Source organism: Neocloeon triangulifer, unplaced genomic scaffold (assembly GCF_031216515.1).
Source record: "Neocloeon triangulifer isolate White Clay Creek 2 clone unplaced genomic scaffold, ASM3121651v1 ptg000012l, whole genome shotgun sequence".
Taxonomy (NCBI): domain Eukaryota; kingdom Metazoa; phylum Arthropoda; class Insecta; order Ephemeroptera; family Baetidae; genus Neocloeon; species Neocloeon triangulifer.
The window spans coordinates 2,757,802-2,772,457 of NW_026775554.1; the positions used below are offsets into that span (position 1 = coordinate 2,757,802).

The 14,656-nt window shown below is 37.8% G+C and overlaps 3 protein-coding genes across 3 annotated transcripts; 1 reads left to right on the plus strand and 2 right to left on the minus strand.

Moving 5' to 3' along the window:
• Positions 1–208: 208 nt before the first annotated feature.
• LOC132198080 (uncharacterized) lies at positions 209–3,014 on the plus strand. The gene is made up of 8 exons (XM_059621836.1): positions 209–418; positions 1,225–1,326; positions 1,379–1,482; positions 1,538–1,674; positions 1,894–2,124; positions 2,179–2,326; positions 2,383–2,533; positions 2,684–3,014. The coding sequence occupies exons 1-8, from the start codon at positions 358–360 to the stop codon at positions 2,773–2,775; spliced, it is 1,026 nt and encodes a 341-aa protein (XP_059477819.1). The 5' UTR covers positions 209–357; the 3' UTR covers positions 2,776–3,014.
• Positions 3,015–3,097: 83 nt separating this feature from the next.
• Positions 3,098–10,644, minus strand: LOC132198360 (sine oculis-binding protein homolog). The gene is made up of 5 exons (XM_059622350.1): positions 10,516–10,644; positions 5,425–5,707; positions 4,018–4,264; positions 3,641–3,962; positions 3,098–3,520 (listed from the first exon to the last, which is right to left on the minus strand). The coding sequence occupies exons 1-5, from the start codon at positions 10,642–10,644 to the stop codon at positions 3,098–3,100; spliced, it is 1,404 nt and encodes a 467-aa protein (XP_059478333.1).
• On the minus strand, positions 5,570–14,635 carry LOC132198078 (protein SON). The gene is made up of 14 exons (XM_059621834.1): positions 14,476–14,635; positions 13,811–14,411; positions 13,560–13,752; positions 13,293–13,499; positions 13,075–13,241; positions 12,867–13,018; positions 12,564–12,812; positions 12,392–12,502; positions 12,242–12,337; positions 12,040–12,187; positions 11,863–11,982; positions 11,672–11,808; positions 11,479–11,615; positions 5,570–5,707 (listed from the first exon to the last, which is right to left on the minus strand). The coding sequence occupies exons 1-13, from the start codon at positions 14,485–14,487 to the stop codon at positions 11,499–11,501; spliced, it is 2,310 nt and encodes a 769-aa protein (XP_059477817.1). The 5' UTR covers positions 14,488–14,635; the 3' UTR covers positions 5,570–5,707; positions 11,479–11,498.
• Between the last annotated feature and the right edge of the window lie 21 nt (positions 14,636–14,656).

The window sequence follows — 14,656 nt, forward strand, 5'->3', positions numbered from 1 at the left end:
AAAATCAGTAGGGTTCAATGAATTCAGTGTTGAACGTACACATCAGCACACGCGTGCTTAGCAAACCTGACGAGTGCGCTCAACAGCTCGCATGTGTACGTATATGAACCAAAAATATACCGCAAGAGAGGAGTATTCATTTCCTTTACATATATGTGTGGTTCGCCTGTGAAGGTAGGTTACTTTTAAGGCAAGACTGCTACCCACTCAGTCGCTGGCTGACTGGCTGGCTTTGCCCACCTCAAGTGCATTGCGTAAAGCTGGCAGACGGCAGTTTAGCTGGCTGAATGCCAGTCGACCTTTGCATCGCTCTCTCTGGCCACTTACCCTGATAGCTCGCCGGTGGCCGCAATCACCATGGGCCTTAAACTTCTCGTGCCCTTTGCCCTATTGGCTTCGGTGTGCGCTTTACAAAAGGGTGAGTAAATTATTTTAAAATTTGGTAAATAACTTTTTTTAAACAGAATAATCACACTTTTTTAAACTGTTTTCATATCATATGGTTGAAACATTAAATCAAAAATTGGAAATTAAATTCAGTATTTATTTAGCAGTTTAGAAAGCACGAGTTGGAGTTTCAGGAAGCGGTGGATATTAGATTTCAATCACGTTTATTGTGTGGGTTGATATTCTTTAGCTTTAGTATGCTCTTGGGATATTGTAAAAGGCAACCTCTCGAGTCGTTGTGATTCTAAGAGGTGTTAATTCGTCAAGGCCAAAAAAAGGAAAAAAAGGATTGAAATACTTGAAAGCGTTCATATGTATTTGTTTAAGTGGGTGCCTTTGCCTTTCTAGCATTTTTTTCACCTCTCAACCTTCTTTTTTGTGGGAATATTTTTATCACATACGGCGCCGCATCAGATGCAATAAAAAGTAAAAGCGCAGAAGTGGCACCATTGTTCTCTATGTGGGCGGCATGAATATTTATCACAAGGCATATAATTTTGTGGAAAACGAGTCGGAAAGATCTAAACACGAATTTATTTTGTTGATGAAATCAAAATTAAAAATTATAAAATGAAATAATCACCGCGCGCTTTGCACACCGAGTTTTTGCGTGGACGTATTAAAATGGGAGCACCGCACTTTCCCTCATGCCATTTACCAATGCGCAATAAATCTGCATTGATCGATGGAGATGGAGAGCAGTGAGGCTGCATAATAAATTGTTATTGTTTTATGCTGAATCTGAAACCACTCGGCTATCATTTAAATCTTTTACAGAGCCACACTACAAGGTGAAATGCAATGATGAAACCATGGTCATAGAAGTTGCACGTCAAGAGGGTTCTATCGCCTATTTGGAAAACTTGAAAGATTTCCACGGTAATAAAAACATACTATTCAAAATTCAAAATCAATTAAAATTTGTTATTAGATCCTTTGTGCAAAGCTCAAGTGGAGGAAAAGTACCTTCGATTCAACCTTGATTTGCAAGATATTTTTAAATGCGGCACCACAAAAGTTCGCAATTTGAAACAAGTACGTTTTTAATACATTTAATGTGATGAAAAATGCATAATTTTAATTTTTTTAGGGTTACTCAAATTTCCATCAAATGGTGATTGTCGAATATGAGGACGGATCGAAGACCAGTTTTGAAGCTTCATGCAAAAGTACAACTAAAAAGGTCAACAAACGAGAAGTTCTGCCTGCTGGTTTTCAAGAGCCTGAGTGAGTGCTTCACTTAATTATCCGAATGCACGGGGGAAACGGATCTCTGCCCCGGCGCTGTTTTAATTTCTCATATTAAATTAGGCGTGTATTAGATAAAATTTAAAATTATATCTATAGCGCAAAAATTGTATAAAGCCCCTGCGAGGTCATGTTTGACTTTTCAATTTAATTTTCTTTTCAACGCAATAAAAAAATTAATAAATTATATTTCTACAGAGACCTGGAAATAACTAGCAATTACACAAAAGAAGCCCCTCAACCCGTCCTACGGGTGAGTGTTCTTCAATCTGGCCGTGTTGTTACCGACGAGCTCAACGTGAGCCCTGGCACCACCTTGCAAATGGAACTTGGGTTGGACCAGTACAGTGCTCCCGTCTACGGCCTGCTCGTTTCACATATGCAAGTGTCGGACCTCAAGTCTCAGGAGGAAACCATCATTTTCAACGGGTAAAATTTTAATCAAATAGAATTTTTTAAATAAAAATTTCTGCTTGCTTCCAGTTGCTCAGTGGATCCATTCTTGTTTGAAAATTTCTACACAACTGACGGTGACGTGTTGAGGGCCAAATTCAGAGCTTTCAAATTCCCCGACTCGACATACGTTCAATTCAAGGGAACCGTCAACGTTTGTCTTGACAAGTGCAGAGGGGTAAATCAAATTTCATCAAACTGATCATTTTGAAAAGTTTCAAATTTTAATTTCAGGTGGAATGTAGCAAGAACCAAATTGGCTATGGCAGGAGGAGAAGAGCAATTCTTCACCCCGAGTTGCCTCCCGATCCGAATAAGGTGTTCGAGATTACAATGAGCAGCATTTTCAAAATTGAATCAAAGGGAGGCCTCGTTTCCAATAAAGGTAATACTTATTCCGATCGGTTGAAAAATATAGAAAGGATTTGAAATTAAAAAAAAAAAATATATATATTTTCATTCATCAATTTTGGTCATGATCATAAGCATGGTTATTTTTTTCTAATTTAGGACTGATCAAATAAATTAATTGCAGGAAAATTGGCGGCATTGAACGAGCCAGCAACTGTAAAAATGCAAGATACCACACAGCAATTGAAGGGCAAGCATGAAATGAAGAAGCAGTAGAGCTGAAGCGAATTTTGAAAAAAAAAAATGAGCACTTTTTAATTATAATTAGTAAAATAAAATTACTGACAGTAAATTTACTACAAGAAATTTTCTTGGAACTAAAATTAAAAATTATGCCAATTATGCTTAAGTAAAACTATGATTTTGATAAATCTCTGAAACATTTTAAAACTAACTGTGATTTGTACTTTTAATTTCAATAAAGACGAAACTTCACTACCATTATTAAAATGTAATTAGTGCTCTAGTGGCGTTTTAATCAAATTCAGAAGTACATAAACCTGGTGTAGAATATGTTGTGACTGCGATGATAAATCCTTCAAGTAATTTTCGGTTTCTTATGCGACGAGCACGACTCGGACGGTTCTTCTTCTTTTTCACTCTTTGTCACCTCTGAGGTAGCGACTTCCGCAGGTGGTGGGGAAGAAGTTTTTGGCAAAGAAAATAGGGGCAGAATAATTGGTATGGGTATGGGAATGGGCAGGGGAACAGGAAATGGCACCATAACCGTGACCGAAGGAAACGGTGGTCTCGCAGGTGGAGCGAAAGGTCCGAAGCCGAGACCTAAGGGTGGCCTCAAAAGGGGAGGCAAAGGTGGGCGCAACGACGGAAAACAAAATTGCTCCGGGAAACGAGGGGGTGGGGGAAGGGGAAAAGCTGCGTACGGATCAGGTAGGACACTACTCATGGGGTATGTCGCGGTGGGCTGAGTTGGAGCTGCTTCTTTGTACTTTTTTTCTTTCTCCACAATCTGGAATAAAACAAAAATTTAAGAAATAAGAAATTGTGCCAAAATTTAAAAATACATGAATTTGGAAGATTTAAAAAGAAAGAAAAAACCAAATTAATAAAAAAACCTCACCTTCTGTTTTGCTGGTGAGGAAATTTTTGGTGATGGCGTTTTCCTTGCTGGAGGTGCTGTCTGTTGTGCAGGACTAATGGAGCGGTTGCTACTGTGCGAGGATATGGTGGACTTTGGTGAATCAGAGCCAGCGCCGGCAAATCCCGATGCATCGTCATCACTGTTGTTTTTGCAGTCTTTGAGCCAAAGTTCCGGGGTTATCAGGGTGCCGTTCCCACTGCTACTCGGAGCCGACTGGTCCGAGTTGACTAGTTGTGATTGCAGGTGCGCCTGAGCCTCCTTGCAGAATATGCTCATTTTGCACTGATTCAAACACTTCTCGCTGAGAATTATCAAAATTTTGTCATCTAAGAATTAATTCATTTTGAATTCAGTACCTGCAGAACTGAAGTTGAGACTCGTTGTCCTTGAAGTCAACATAGTTTGTCGAGTGTCGGACGTGCTTGCACCAATCGCAGACTTTGTTTCTCTTGAAATTCGCTCTCCTGCACTGCGAGAAACATTGCTCGGAGCAGAAAGCTCTTTGCGGCTGATCTTTGCTGTCCTTCGAAGACGTGTTGTCTATGATGTGGGCACCCGTTTGATGACACCATGAGCAGAGTGTGAAGTCCGGACTGGTCTGATCTATTAAGAAAAATGAAATAAATAAAATGAAAAGTTCAATGTATATTAATTTTCAAGGAATGCTAAATAGCAAAAAAGTCGAATAATTAAAATTTAAAATACATCACTAGAAATTATTTATTCAAGCAATTCAAAAGAAAGGTAATTTCAGGTAATTTGATGAATTTATTTAAATTATTTTAATTCAATATCAAAGTAAATCAGTGCAGTAAAATCACTTCCAAAATAAATTAAAATACTAGCCGGTCATTAAAATATTTAAAAAATTTTAAGCAATGTATGATGAATTAAAAAAAAATATAAAAGGAATTAATAAAACATCAAGGATTAATTATATTTCATTTGTATGTAATTTATAAGTTTTCTTTTTAAAAATTATACGAATTTTGGTAAAAAAGCACTGCTTGTGCTTTGCACACCTCCCATATTTTATAATTGCATTGAGCCTCCGAATTAATGACCAAGCCAAGGTTCTAACAATTTCACTGCCCAATTAACAATCAGCACCGAGAAAATTCAGCCCGCGAAAGAGAAAACGCAGGATATTACGTTTCGTAATCAACCTAACAAACCGGAGATGATGGCCAAGGGGTGTTGTGGCGCATTTTTCCTCCTCCCATTTTTTTTTATAATAATACAATTTTCGAAGAATTTGTGAATGTTAAATTTTAACAATGTGAGCTGCCGAGGGAGATTTCAACACAACAAAAAAGTAATGCAAAAAATCGCGCCGACACCCTCGGCGCGGCGCTTCTATTAGCCAATAGAGTTCAATAAATGCACTGTCATCGGTATTCCGAGAACACCCGCGCTTGGCCCCACCTGCTTTATTTTCCTGGAATCTGGTCCTAAGGGTGCTAAAAACGGACCGAACCTCGACCATGTTTGCCGCATTGGATAATCAATGTGTTTACTTGTTTGTGTACTAAAAATTCAATTTAAATGATTATTTACAATTGAATAATAATATGAAATGTCAACAAATTTGTTTAAAGTGCAAAATAATAATTTCAGTTTAACATTAATAAAGGAAATATATTATGAGGTATTTGTAATAAATATTTAGTTAAATAGGGAAAAAAAATTAAATTTACTGTATCCTTTTTAATTTGCGCAAGTTCAATTTTTTATTTTTAAATAACAATTTTGAAAATTATTACCTTTGGATAGAGATGAGGGCAGCGATTCCACTCTGCCCGGGTCGATTTCGTCGTCAGAGTCCGTGGACTCTGGCGGCGCGGGTGTAGACTTTTGACGGTGCCTGGTGTGGGCAAGTCGGCGCGGCGCTCCACCTTCCAGCTGCATCTTGGCTCGTTTCTGTGAGGCGAGCAGAGAAGCCGAGGGACCGAAGTGGCGCAGTTGCAGTCCTTGGGTTTCTGCGCTGTCTACTTTTTCGTAGCCGTACCAGCCCAAGAGCTCGTTCATCGCAGTCTCAGCGTACTTCTGAAATTATAAGATTACACGTTTGAAAAATTTGAAGAATTCAATTATAAAATTTAAATACAGGGTGGCCCAAAATTCAACGACAGATTTTAATTTGCTGCCATTTTTGAACGGATAAAGATATTTGAGTTTTCTCAGCGGGAGAATGAAGTTCAGCTGTGGACGTTTTGTTGGTGCTATGGGCATCCCATTGTTGCAACGCATTGTTACTGAAAAATTGCCACAAACGTAAACGAAAAATTTCTCTTATGGGATTTCCATGTTAATTTTTAAGCTTTTTAAATTTTTGACTTTTTAAACGGGACAAAATGTTTTCTAGCCTAAAATTTTGCGAGGAACACGATTCTGATGTCTAAATTTTATTCCAGTAAGTATAAAATAGACTTTTTGACTCAAATTTTATGAAAATGAAAGGTTAGGTCAAATTTGACCTCACCAATTGATTCAGCTTGCCGAGTTTACCCAATGTACCAATATTCGTTTCTCTACCTATTTTGGTTCTGTAAAATCCAGGAAACCGTCAAATTTTACCTTAAGTAAATTTGTATAATTAAACTTCCGATGGCCATAAAAAATAGAAGTCCAGCTTTAAACTTGTAAAACTTTGGCCGGATTCATTCCGTGCTTGGCGAGAACTTGTAATTTATAAGTTAGAAGTCTGTCACCCAGAAGGAAAAATTTATTTTTTAAAGCTTGTAGTGATTTATTGAAAATTTTTAAAAAATTTAATAAAAAGTTAATCTACTTGAAGCGAAAAATTAAAAGTCCAGTTTTTAAAAAACTGCGATTTCGCTGACAGTTAGAAAGGTTTAAGGGTTATGTTTTCTCTAAATGGCAAGTCTGTCACCCAAAGAAAACTTTGGCTTTTTATTTTTTTTTAGCATTTCAAACAAAATTTCCTACATCGGATTTGCGTTATAATTTGGCAAAGTCAACCAAAAAATTAGATTCTGCCGAGCGACAGGTGCAAAATTTTGTAATCCAACTCAATGAACCACATAAATGTTAAAAATTGCCACGCAAGAAGTATGAAGCCTGGACTTTTTATAAATTGTATTAAAATTTGGAAAATTGCAAAATTTTATCAATTAATACCCCTAAATACCTGCAATTAATAATTAAATGAAAAGTCCAGGTCTCATACTACTTGCGTGGCAATTTTTAACATTTATGTGGTTCATTGAGTTGGATTACAAAATTTTGCACCTGTCGCTCGGCAGAATCTAATTTTTTGGTTGACTTTGCCAAATTATAACGCAAATCCGATGTAGGAAATTTTGTTTGAAATGCTAAAAAAAAAATAAAAAGCCAAAGTTTTCTTTGGGTGACAGACTTGCCATTTAGAGAAAACATAACCCTTAAACCTTTCTAACTGTCAGCGAAATCGCAGTTTTTTAAAAACTGGACTTTTAATTTTTCGCTTCAAGTAGATTAACTTTTTATTAAATTTTTTAAAAATTTTCAATAAATCACTACAAGCTTTAAAAAATAAATTTTTCCTTCTGGGTGACAGACTTCTAACTTATAAATTACAAGTTCTCGCCAAGCACGGAATGAATCCGGCCAAAGTTTTACAAGTTTAAAGCTGGACTTCTATTTTTTATGGCCATCGGAAGTTTAATTATACAAATTTACTTAAGGTAAAATTTGACGGTTTCCTGGATTTTACAGAACCAAAATAGGTAGAGAAACGAATATTGGTACATTGGGTAAACTCGGCAAGCTGAATCAATTGGTGAGGTCAAATTTGACCTAACCTTTCATTTTCATAAAATTTGAGTCAAAAAGTCTATTTTATACTTACTGGAATAAAATTTAGACATCAGAATCGTGTTCCTCGCAAAATTTTAGGCTAGAAAACATTTTGTCCCGTTTAAAAAGTCAAAAATTTAAAAAGCTTAAAAATTAACATGGAAATCCCATAAGAGAAATTTTTCGTTTACGTTTGTGGCAATTTTTCAGTAACAATGCGTTGCAACAATGGGATGCCCATAGCACCAACAAAACTTCCACAGCTGAACTTCATTCTCCCGCTGAGAAAACTCAAATATCTTTATCCGTTCAAAAATGGCAGCAAATTAAAATCTGTCGTTGAATTTTGGGCCACCCTGTATAAATATTTACAAGAGATTGAAAGTTAATATTTCGGTGGAGATGATACTTAATTTTTTTCCCAAACTTTTTTTTAAGGCAAAAAGCTCTTCTTGCAAAACTAGACGTTTTGTAATTTACTTCAAATAATCTAATTAAAAAAATGTCGAATAATTTAAAAACCAAAGTATTGAAAAATGTGAAACTTAGAGGCAAAGACAAATGAGAGGCTGATTGGATGTCAAGTGGCTGGCAAAAAATTTGCGGCTTGTCGTCGCTAGATATTATTCGGCGGAGAGGAAAATTCTGCTGGAGATAATTTGGGAGCTCGGAGGCAGCAAGGTAAAAAGAATGGTTGGTTGGCTGGCTGGTGGCATCATGGCTACAGCATCACAACGAAAGTTGATTCTCTTGCAGGCAGGCAGGCAGGTAACTTGAGAGGCTCAGTGTAATTCGAACCTGAGCTTGCGGATAGCATTTCTCTATAATAAATCAGCCACAACATTACAACTAATGGATTGATCTCGCAGTGCACAAGCACATTTACTCGCAGCCCTGGCTCCCCCCGACAGCCCCTTTTTCCAACCATGTCTGCCCCTTCTTCATGTGTACGAGTCAAATTTAAAATGCAGCACGCGGGTGTAAAGAGACACCGAGCTGCAATTGAGCCACTATTAATTATCACGCACATCTCGAGACACCGACCGGGATTCAGCCAGGCCAGCAACATTAAGGCATAGCATATAAATATTATAAATATAGAGCCAGATTGAGTGGCGACTCGCGCGGTAAACAGACTCCGGGCCCGCTTTTTGTGTGGCCTTCTTTCTCAACTACCTGCGTAAATGAGAAGCCACCGTCTGAAACGGCTCGATCACTTGTCTTGTCCGATGTCGCGTGACGTAATTAGCTTACCTCAAAGTGCACTCGATCGCGTATGTAATTGCGTGGAAATGTTAACCGAAACGATCGTCTATAATAGTTTGATTGAAAAGTCAAGTCTTGGGACCTGAAGGTGGGACCTTTGCAAAAAAAAATCAAGTCGCTTTTGATATTTTTAATGTTACTAATTGTTTTGTACTCAAGAGTAACGGCTCAATGGGCAAAATTCATCGCCATAATTTTACTTGCATTTTTATTCAAATTATGAGCAAAAAAATTCTTAAATTTCAAATTTTTACTACCTTTGATTGACTGGAATATAAAATAATAATATTAATAAATTATCCACTTTAATTCAAAACAAGCTTGCTGAAATATTTTAATAAGTATAATATAACCTTAAATCTTCGCTTTCAACTAAAAAAAGGACATAAAAATGTTTTATTTTATTTTCCTTGAAATTAAGGCTTATTAAAATTTTTCTGGTTGAAAATTTGTCAAAAGGAGGAAAATGCCGATTTCAAATTCAAATCACCATTCAATTCTTTAATATGTTTTAATTTTGAATATAATTTTGTACAAATAAGAAATTCCAAGCAACGAGAGGGAAATGCTTTAAAATCATTAGCTCTATCAATTCGTTGTAGTGTCTTTTTGTTCTCACAGGCTCTAATCTTTGACACGACGAATTAATGCTCGTTGATTTATTTTGCACGCAGTCTTGTTTACGATGACAGATGCAAAACGTGCAAATGCCGGCGCGCACTTTAATTTTAATCCGTCCTCCGTATATTACACGGCGCGCGGGAATTGCCAGAAAATGCGTTTGACCCGCTGGCTCACCTCGAATAATGATACACTCGGATTTGATGGATCGCCTCGTGCAAAGCGGATGATTGCAAAAGAGAAATAGTTTCGCATTGATCTTAAATCGCTCAAAAGAGCAGAGGAGTGTTTCTCGCTCTCTACACAAAACTTGTGCAATAAAAAAAACGCGCCGCTTCTGCCATTGCTCACAGAAGTGCCCATCCTGCCTCGCGTCTAATCCCACATGGTTAAATTTAGAATCATTTTATACAGAGGGAGAGAAATTTTAAGGTTCCAGTGCCGAAAGTGAGCATCGGCTCAACCGACTGTTGTTGAGATCACAAAACTCGTCTGTAAATTTACTCTTATGTAAAAATTAGCTTTTGGACTTTTGTAAAGATCCAAAAGTTATGTAAGTTGAATTGAAGAAATCATGTAACCTGGTCTAAAAATTCTAAGTAGCACTAAAATATTAGATATCGAGTGTGTCCACTGCTACCGGTCTTCCCACAACTTGTTCTGTCTCCAACACTTGGTTCACCGCAGAAAATAGATCGAGTATCGTTGGGTGAAATTTCCTCAGAAAAAAGCTTGTCTCGTTTCAGTCGCACACAATGCTTATGTAGTTTTCTAAAAACTATATTTTTTAAGCTCAAATAATCATTTTACAAGTTTTAATTAATTCTACACGAATTTGTTCAGCTTAACCAGAAAAAATGGATTAATAATTATAGATTTTTTTGGTTAAGTGAAATGAATTTTAAAATAACTAGCCAGGTAACAAAACTTTGTTTAAATAAAAAATCATAAGATAAATTTCTGGCAGCCACTTGACCAAAGATGCGTCATTCTTCCCAAAAGAAACGAACCGATATCAAATAAACATATATCATTAGCTTAAAATAGAGGGCAAATTCGCAACGGAGAGTTGTCGTTTCGCAATAAAATTGTGTAAAATTATTTTAGGACAATTAATGTGTGACGTTGTTAATTGAGACGAGAGTGTTTGTAATCAACAAAAATCGCACCTTGATTTCATCTTCCTGCTGCTCCTTGCGAACTCCAGGCAAACCCACCCTGAGCGCCGCGGGCAGCCGCAAACTTTTGGGCGCGTTGCATTTACTTTGTGGAGCCGAGTTGGAATTGCGGCTCCCCATGCCCCGAAATTCTCGGATTTGGTTTCGCCTCCTGCTTCGTCGGAACAGCCGAGATGCAAGTTTGGCACCACTCGCGAGTGATTGACTGGCACTGGCACCAGCTTTAAAACAGCTCAGGCCAAAAGCGAATTTGAGTTGTTTCTTGTTCCCGCCGCCTGCTGTATTCGTCGGCACGAGCTTAGCACCCTTGAAACGAGCGCGCTCTCTCCTTAACTCGGCTTAACTAACGCTCGTCTCATTCAAAATCAAACTCTCTTGTAACATGATCATTTTTAAGTGAACTTTTCAAGCCAAAAAATACTATTGATTTAAGTGCACTTCAATATTAATTTTATTAATTAATCTCCAATTAAAAATGTTGAACAAGTTTTTAGAAATTCCTTAATATGTAAAATTAATTTGCAAAAAAATGTCATGAAAATATTTATTTTACAGGTTCTTTGAGAGTTTGATTACTATTAGTCAATATTGAATTAATTTCTTGAGCTCAAAAGCAGAAATTATATGCGAATTTGCTAATCAAACTGAACTCATCGGTCGGAGCCATGTTACGATCAATTTGGATTCCGACATTTTTGTGTGTATATTAATTTTTGTATGCCAATGCATGATTTTGCTTTTTTTTTGTACAGTGTACTTTTTTGCAATCAACAGAGACAAAAAATTAAAATTGATCATCAAAGCATTTTGGAAATCTTTGTAAAATCTTTTATTTTAATATTGCTCATGTTATAAATTATTCGATTATAACCAACAATTTCGGCAAACGGCTTTTTTAAACTCTGAATCGTTTCCAATTGAAAGATATGCTCAACAAGTGTTGATAATTCATACCTGGTAATTGATGAAAACAGCTACATTACTACAACCAAGCCTAGTTGTAGAAGGCAATGTTGAGCAGCCATAGCTTTTGCTTGCTTTTTGTTGCTGTAGGCAATTTGATCCTGATACTCCCTTCCGTTAACTTTAACCTGAATAAGTAAATTTATTAGCTAAAGTTCAAATAAATAAATCAATTTTCAATCACCTTAAATAAAAAGTTCTTTTTATGATCTGGTCCTGACTCGAACACCAATTCAAAAACAGGTGATCCCCATCGTCTTTTCGTGCACAGCTCGACAAGGGCAGACACAGGATGCTTCCCGGAAAAAACTTCGTGCCCAACTGATTTCAAGAGACGTTGAAAATGAGTTTCAAACAAAATGCAATTAATTTTACCTGTCGGAGCAACTTCCTGCACAGCAGCAGCACCGCCACCACCTCCTCCGCCACCTTTCTTTTTGGCCGACCCGCTGAATGGCTGAAAACGAGTCCTGCACTCTTCCTGGGCAACAAGTCCTGGATGACGGAAGAAAATAATTAGATAACCTTCATTTCAGGGACATAAAAAATTACCTTTTTTATCCATTTTAACATCAAGATTCAGAGGCTCCAATCCTCCTTCTTTGTTTTTACCAAGACCCTCCCCAGGTCTCCAACCCATTTTCTGTAGCAACTTCATTCCCATCCCTCCGGCAACTGGGGCGGCAGTTTTCAATTGGTCCTAAAGAAATTGCATTAGCACATTTGCCCATATTATGCTGAAATATTTTTCTACCTTTCGGGCCCATGCTTGCTGTCCAGAAGACAATTCCGCAGGCGTCAGCATCCTGGCACCAGTGCTTCCCGTGAAAGCACCACTCAACGCAGCCAGCTGAAAAATTCATTCGAACTATTATAATGTCGATCTAAAGTTATCAATCATTACATGTCCCCCTCCGTAGCCGTAACCGTATCCTGGAGTGACAGTTTGTCCCGACTCCTGAATTTTCCGCATGGCGGAAAGCTTTTGAGAAATAACGCTTGAGATGTCAATGTTCTGCAAAAGTTGAAATAGTATTTTGATATCCTAGCTTGGTGGTTTAAAAATGAAATGATACCCCAGAAGTGTCTGTGCATGAACTGGCCACTGCAGAGACTACAGCTGATGGTTTGCTGGTTGTTGGAGGAGCTTCTTTGATGGCGAGAGGGGCAACAGAGGCAGTATTCGACTGACTGGTAGGAGTGACGGGAACCCACTCTGTAGATCGATGCTGTTGGCCACTGGACACGGGATATTGCAAACTACGAATTTTTGATGATTCCGCTGCTTTTTCCTGCAGCGATTTGTTAGGCAATTGAGTCGAATTCTAGAGTGAAAAAATCAAATTTGTAATGAGCATAATTAGAGATGTTTGTCTTACTCTGATATTCACAACAATCGAGTTAGGACGATCTCGCAGCTGGAAAGGGTGATGGATGAAGGACTCAGTCGGTCCCTCGCCTTCACTAATTTCTGATTCCGAATCGCTATCACTTGATCCGCTCCCCGATTTAACCAATTTTTTACAATATTCTATAATGAATATTAAAATAAATACGCTTCTATATTTCAGGATCAATTAATTTTACCAGTCAATTCTGCGACAGTTTTTCCCGTTTTGTTCGATACAGCATTTACAGGAATGACGCCAGCCTGCAGCATCCTTTCTTGCTGTTCTTTCAAAATATATGTTGCATTTTTCTTAGCAATGGCTAGCAATTTCTTTTTATCAATCCGCTCTTCGTTTCTAGCATCCCTGCTCAATAAAAAAATATTAGATCTATTTAGTTTACATATAATTTATCACCTTCCATCACCGCGTCGTCTGCTGGTGTATCTGGCTCCTCTAGCATCATGTGGACTCCTTGACCTTCTACTTCTGACATCAAGGTGGTGTCGTTCTAGACTTCGTTCCCGCCTACTTGACCTATGGCTATGAGAATCTCCCAACCTTTGATGGACAGATTCTCTTTCAGTCTTTCTCGACGATTCATGAGACCGTTGACGGTGGTTGCTATAAAATTTTTAATCAGGTTCAGATATTGGTGGGAAATTTTATTTTGATTGGTCTTACTCTCTGGAATCTCTGCTCTTTGAAGATTGTCTCTTCACCTTGTGATGTTTTTGATCTTCTTCAGACTCATCTTGGCTGCTAGGAATTTCGCCTTCCTCGTGTTTACTATCAACTTTATCAACCTTTTTTGCCAATTTAGACACCGAACAGTTCTTCAAGTCCTTGATTTCGATTTTTCTTTTCTTTACATTTTCTAAACATAACAAGAAGGTAAAAATCATCAACTATAAAATGATTTTGGGTATAAATACCATCGTCTGGTGAGATTGATCGTTTTAAAGACGATCGATCTGCTCTTTCCCGGAAGCATTCAAATGACAGTGCCTTTTCCTCCTCACTGTCCAGTTCGCCAGCTGCATACAGATCACACCTGTTTGCGTCGAACTTGACGCCCTCCTCCAAGCTCTTTATTAGGTCAGAATCACACTTTTCGTAAAAGTTTTTCTCGACATCATTATTTTCTTCCTGAACGACACCGTCTTTCTCTCTCCGCCTCTCTTTGCTTTTACTCCGCTTCTTTTTCTTCTCCTTGTCGCCGTGCTTTCTGTCCTTGTCTTTCTCACTGTGCTTCTTTTTCTTCTTGTGGTGTTTGCTCTTCTTGTGCTTCTCTTTTCTCTTTGATTTGCTACTGGACTCGGTTAAAAATGAATCAAATATCTCCTCTAGGATTTTGGAGGAACTCTTTGTTTCCAATTCTGGCTCATCATCGCACGCAGCAGGCTTTTCTTCACTCGACGCTTCTGCACTTTCGCGGCTGTCTGCAGAAATTTCCTCGTCCTGCTTGCAGATTTCACTGGCACCAACATCATCACCCTTCAGGTCTTCAGCACTTTCAACTTCAGCACATTCAGCCTGTAGGAATTGAAGGGAGAAAAGTCTTAGATTATTTTGCTAAAGAAATTAGTTTTTCTCTTACCGAGGTGTCCATGTCGACCCTGTAGTGGTTCAAACATTAAGAATTTCTTAATTCTGGCTTTTATTCGCCAAGTTTGCTCAAAGTTCATGAAATTTAAAGAAGTAAACACAGCAACAGCACATCATGGGCGTTTTGTGTAAATAACACAAATTTTATTTTATTTGCACGAAATTTAATCCCC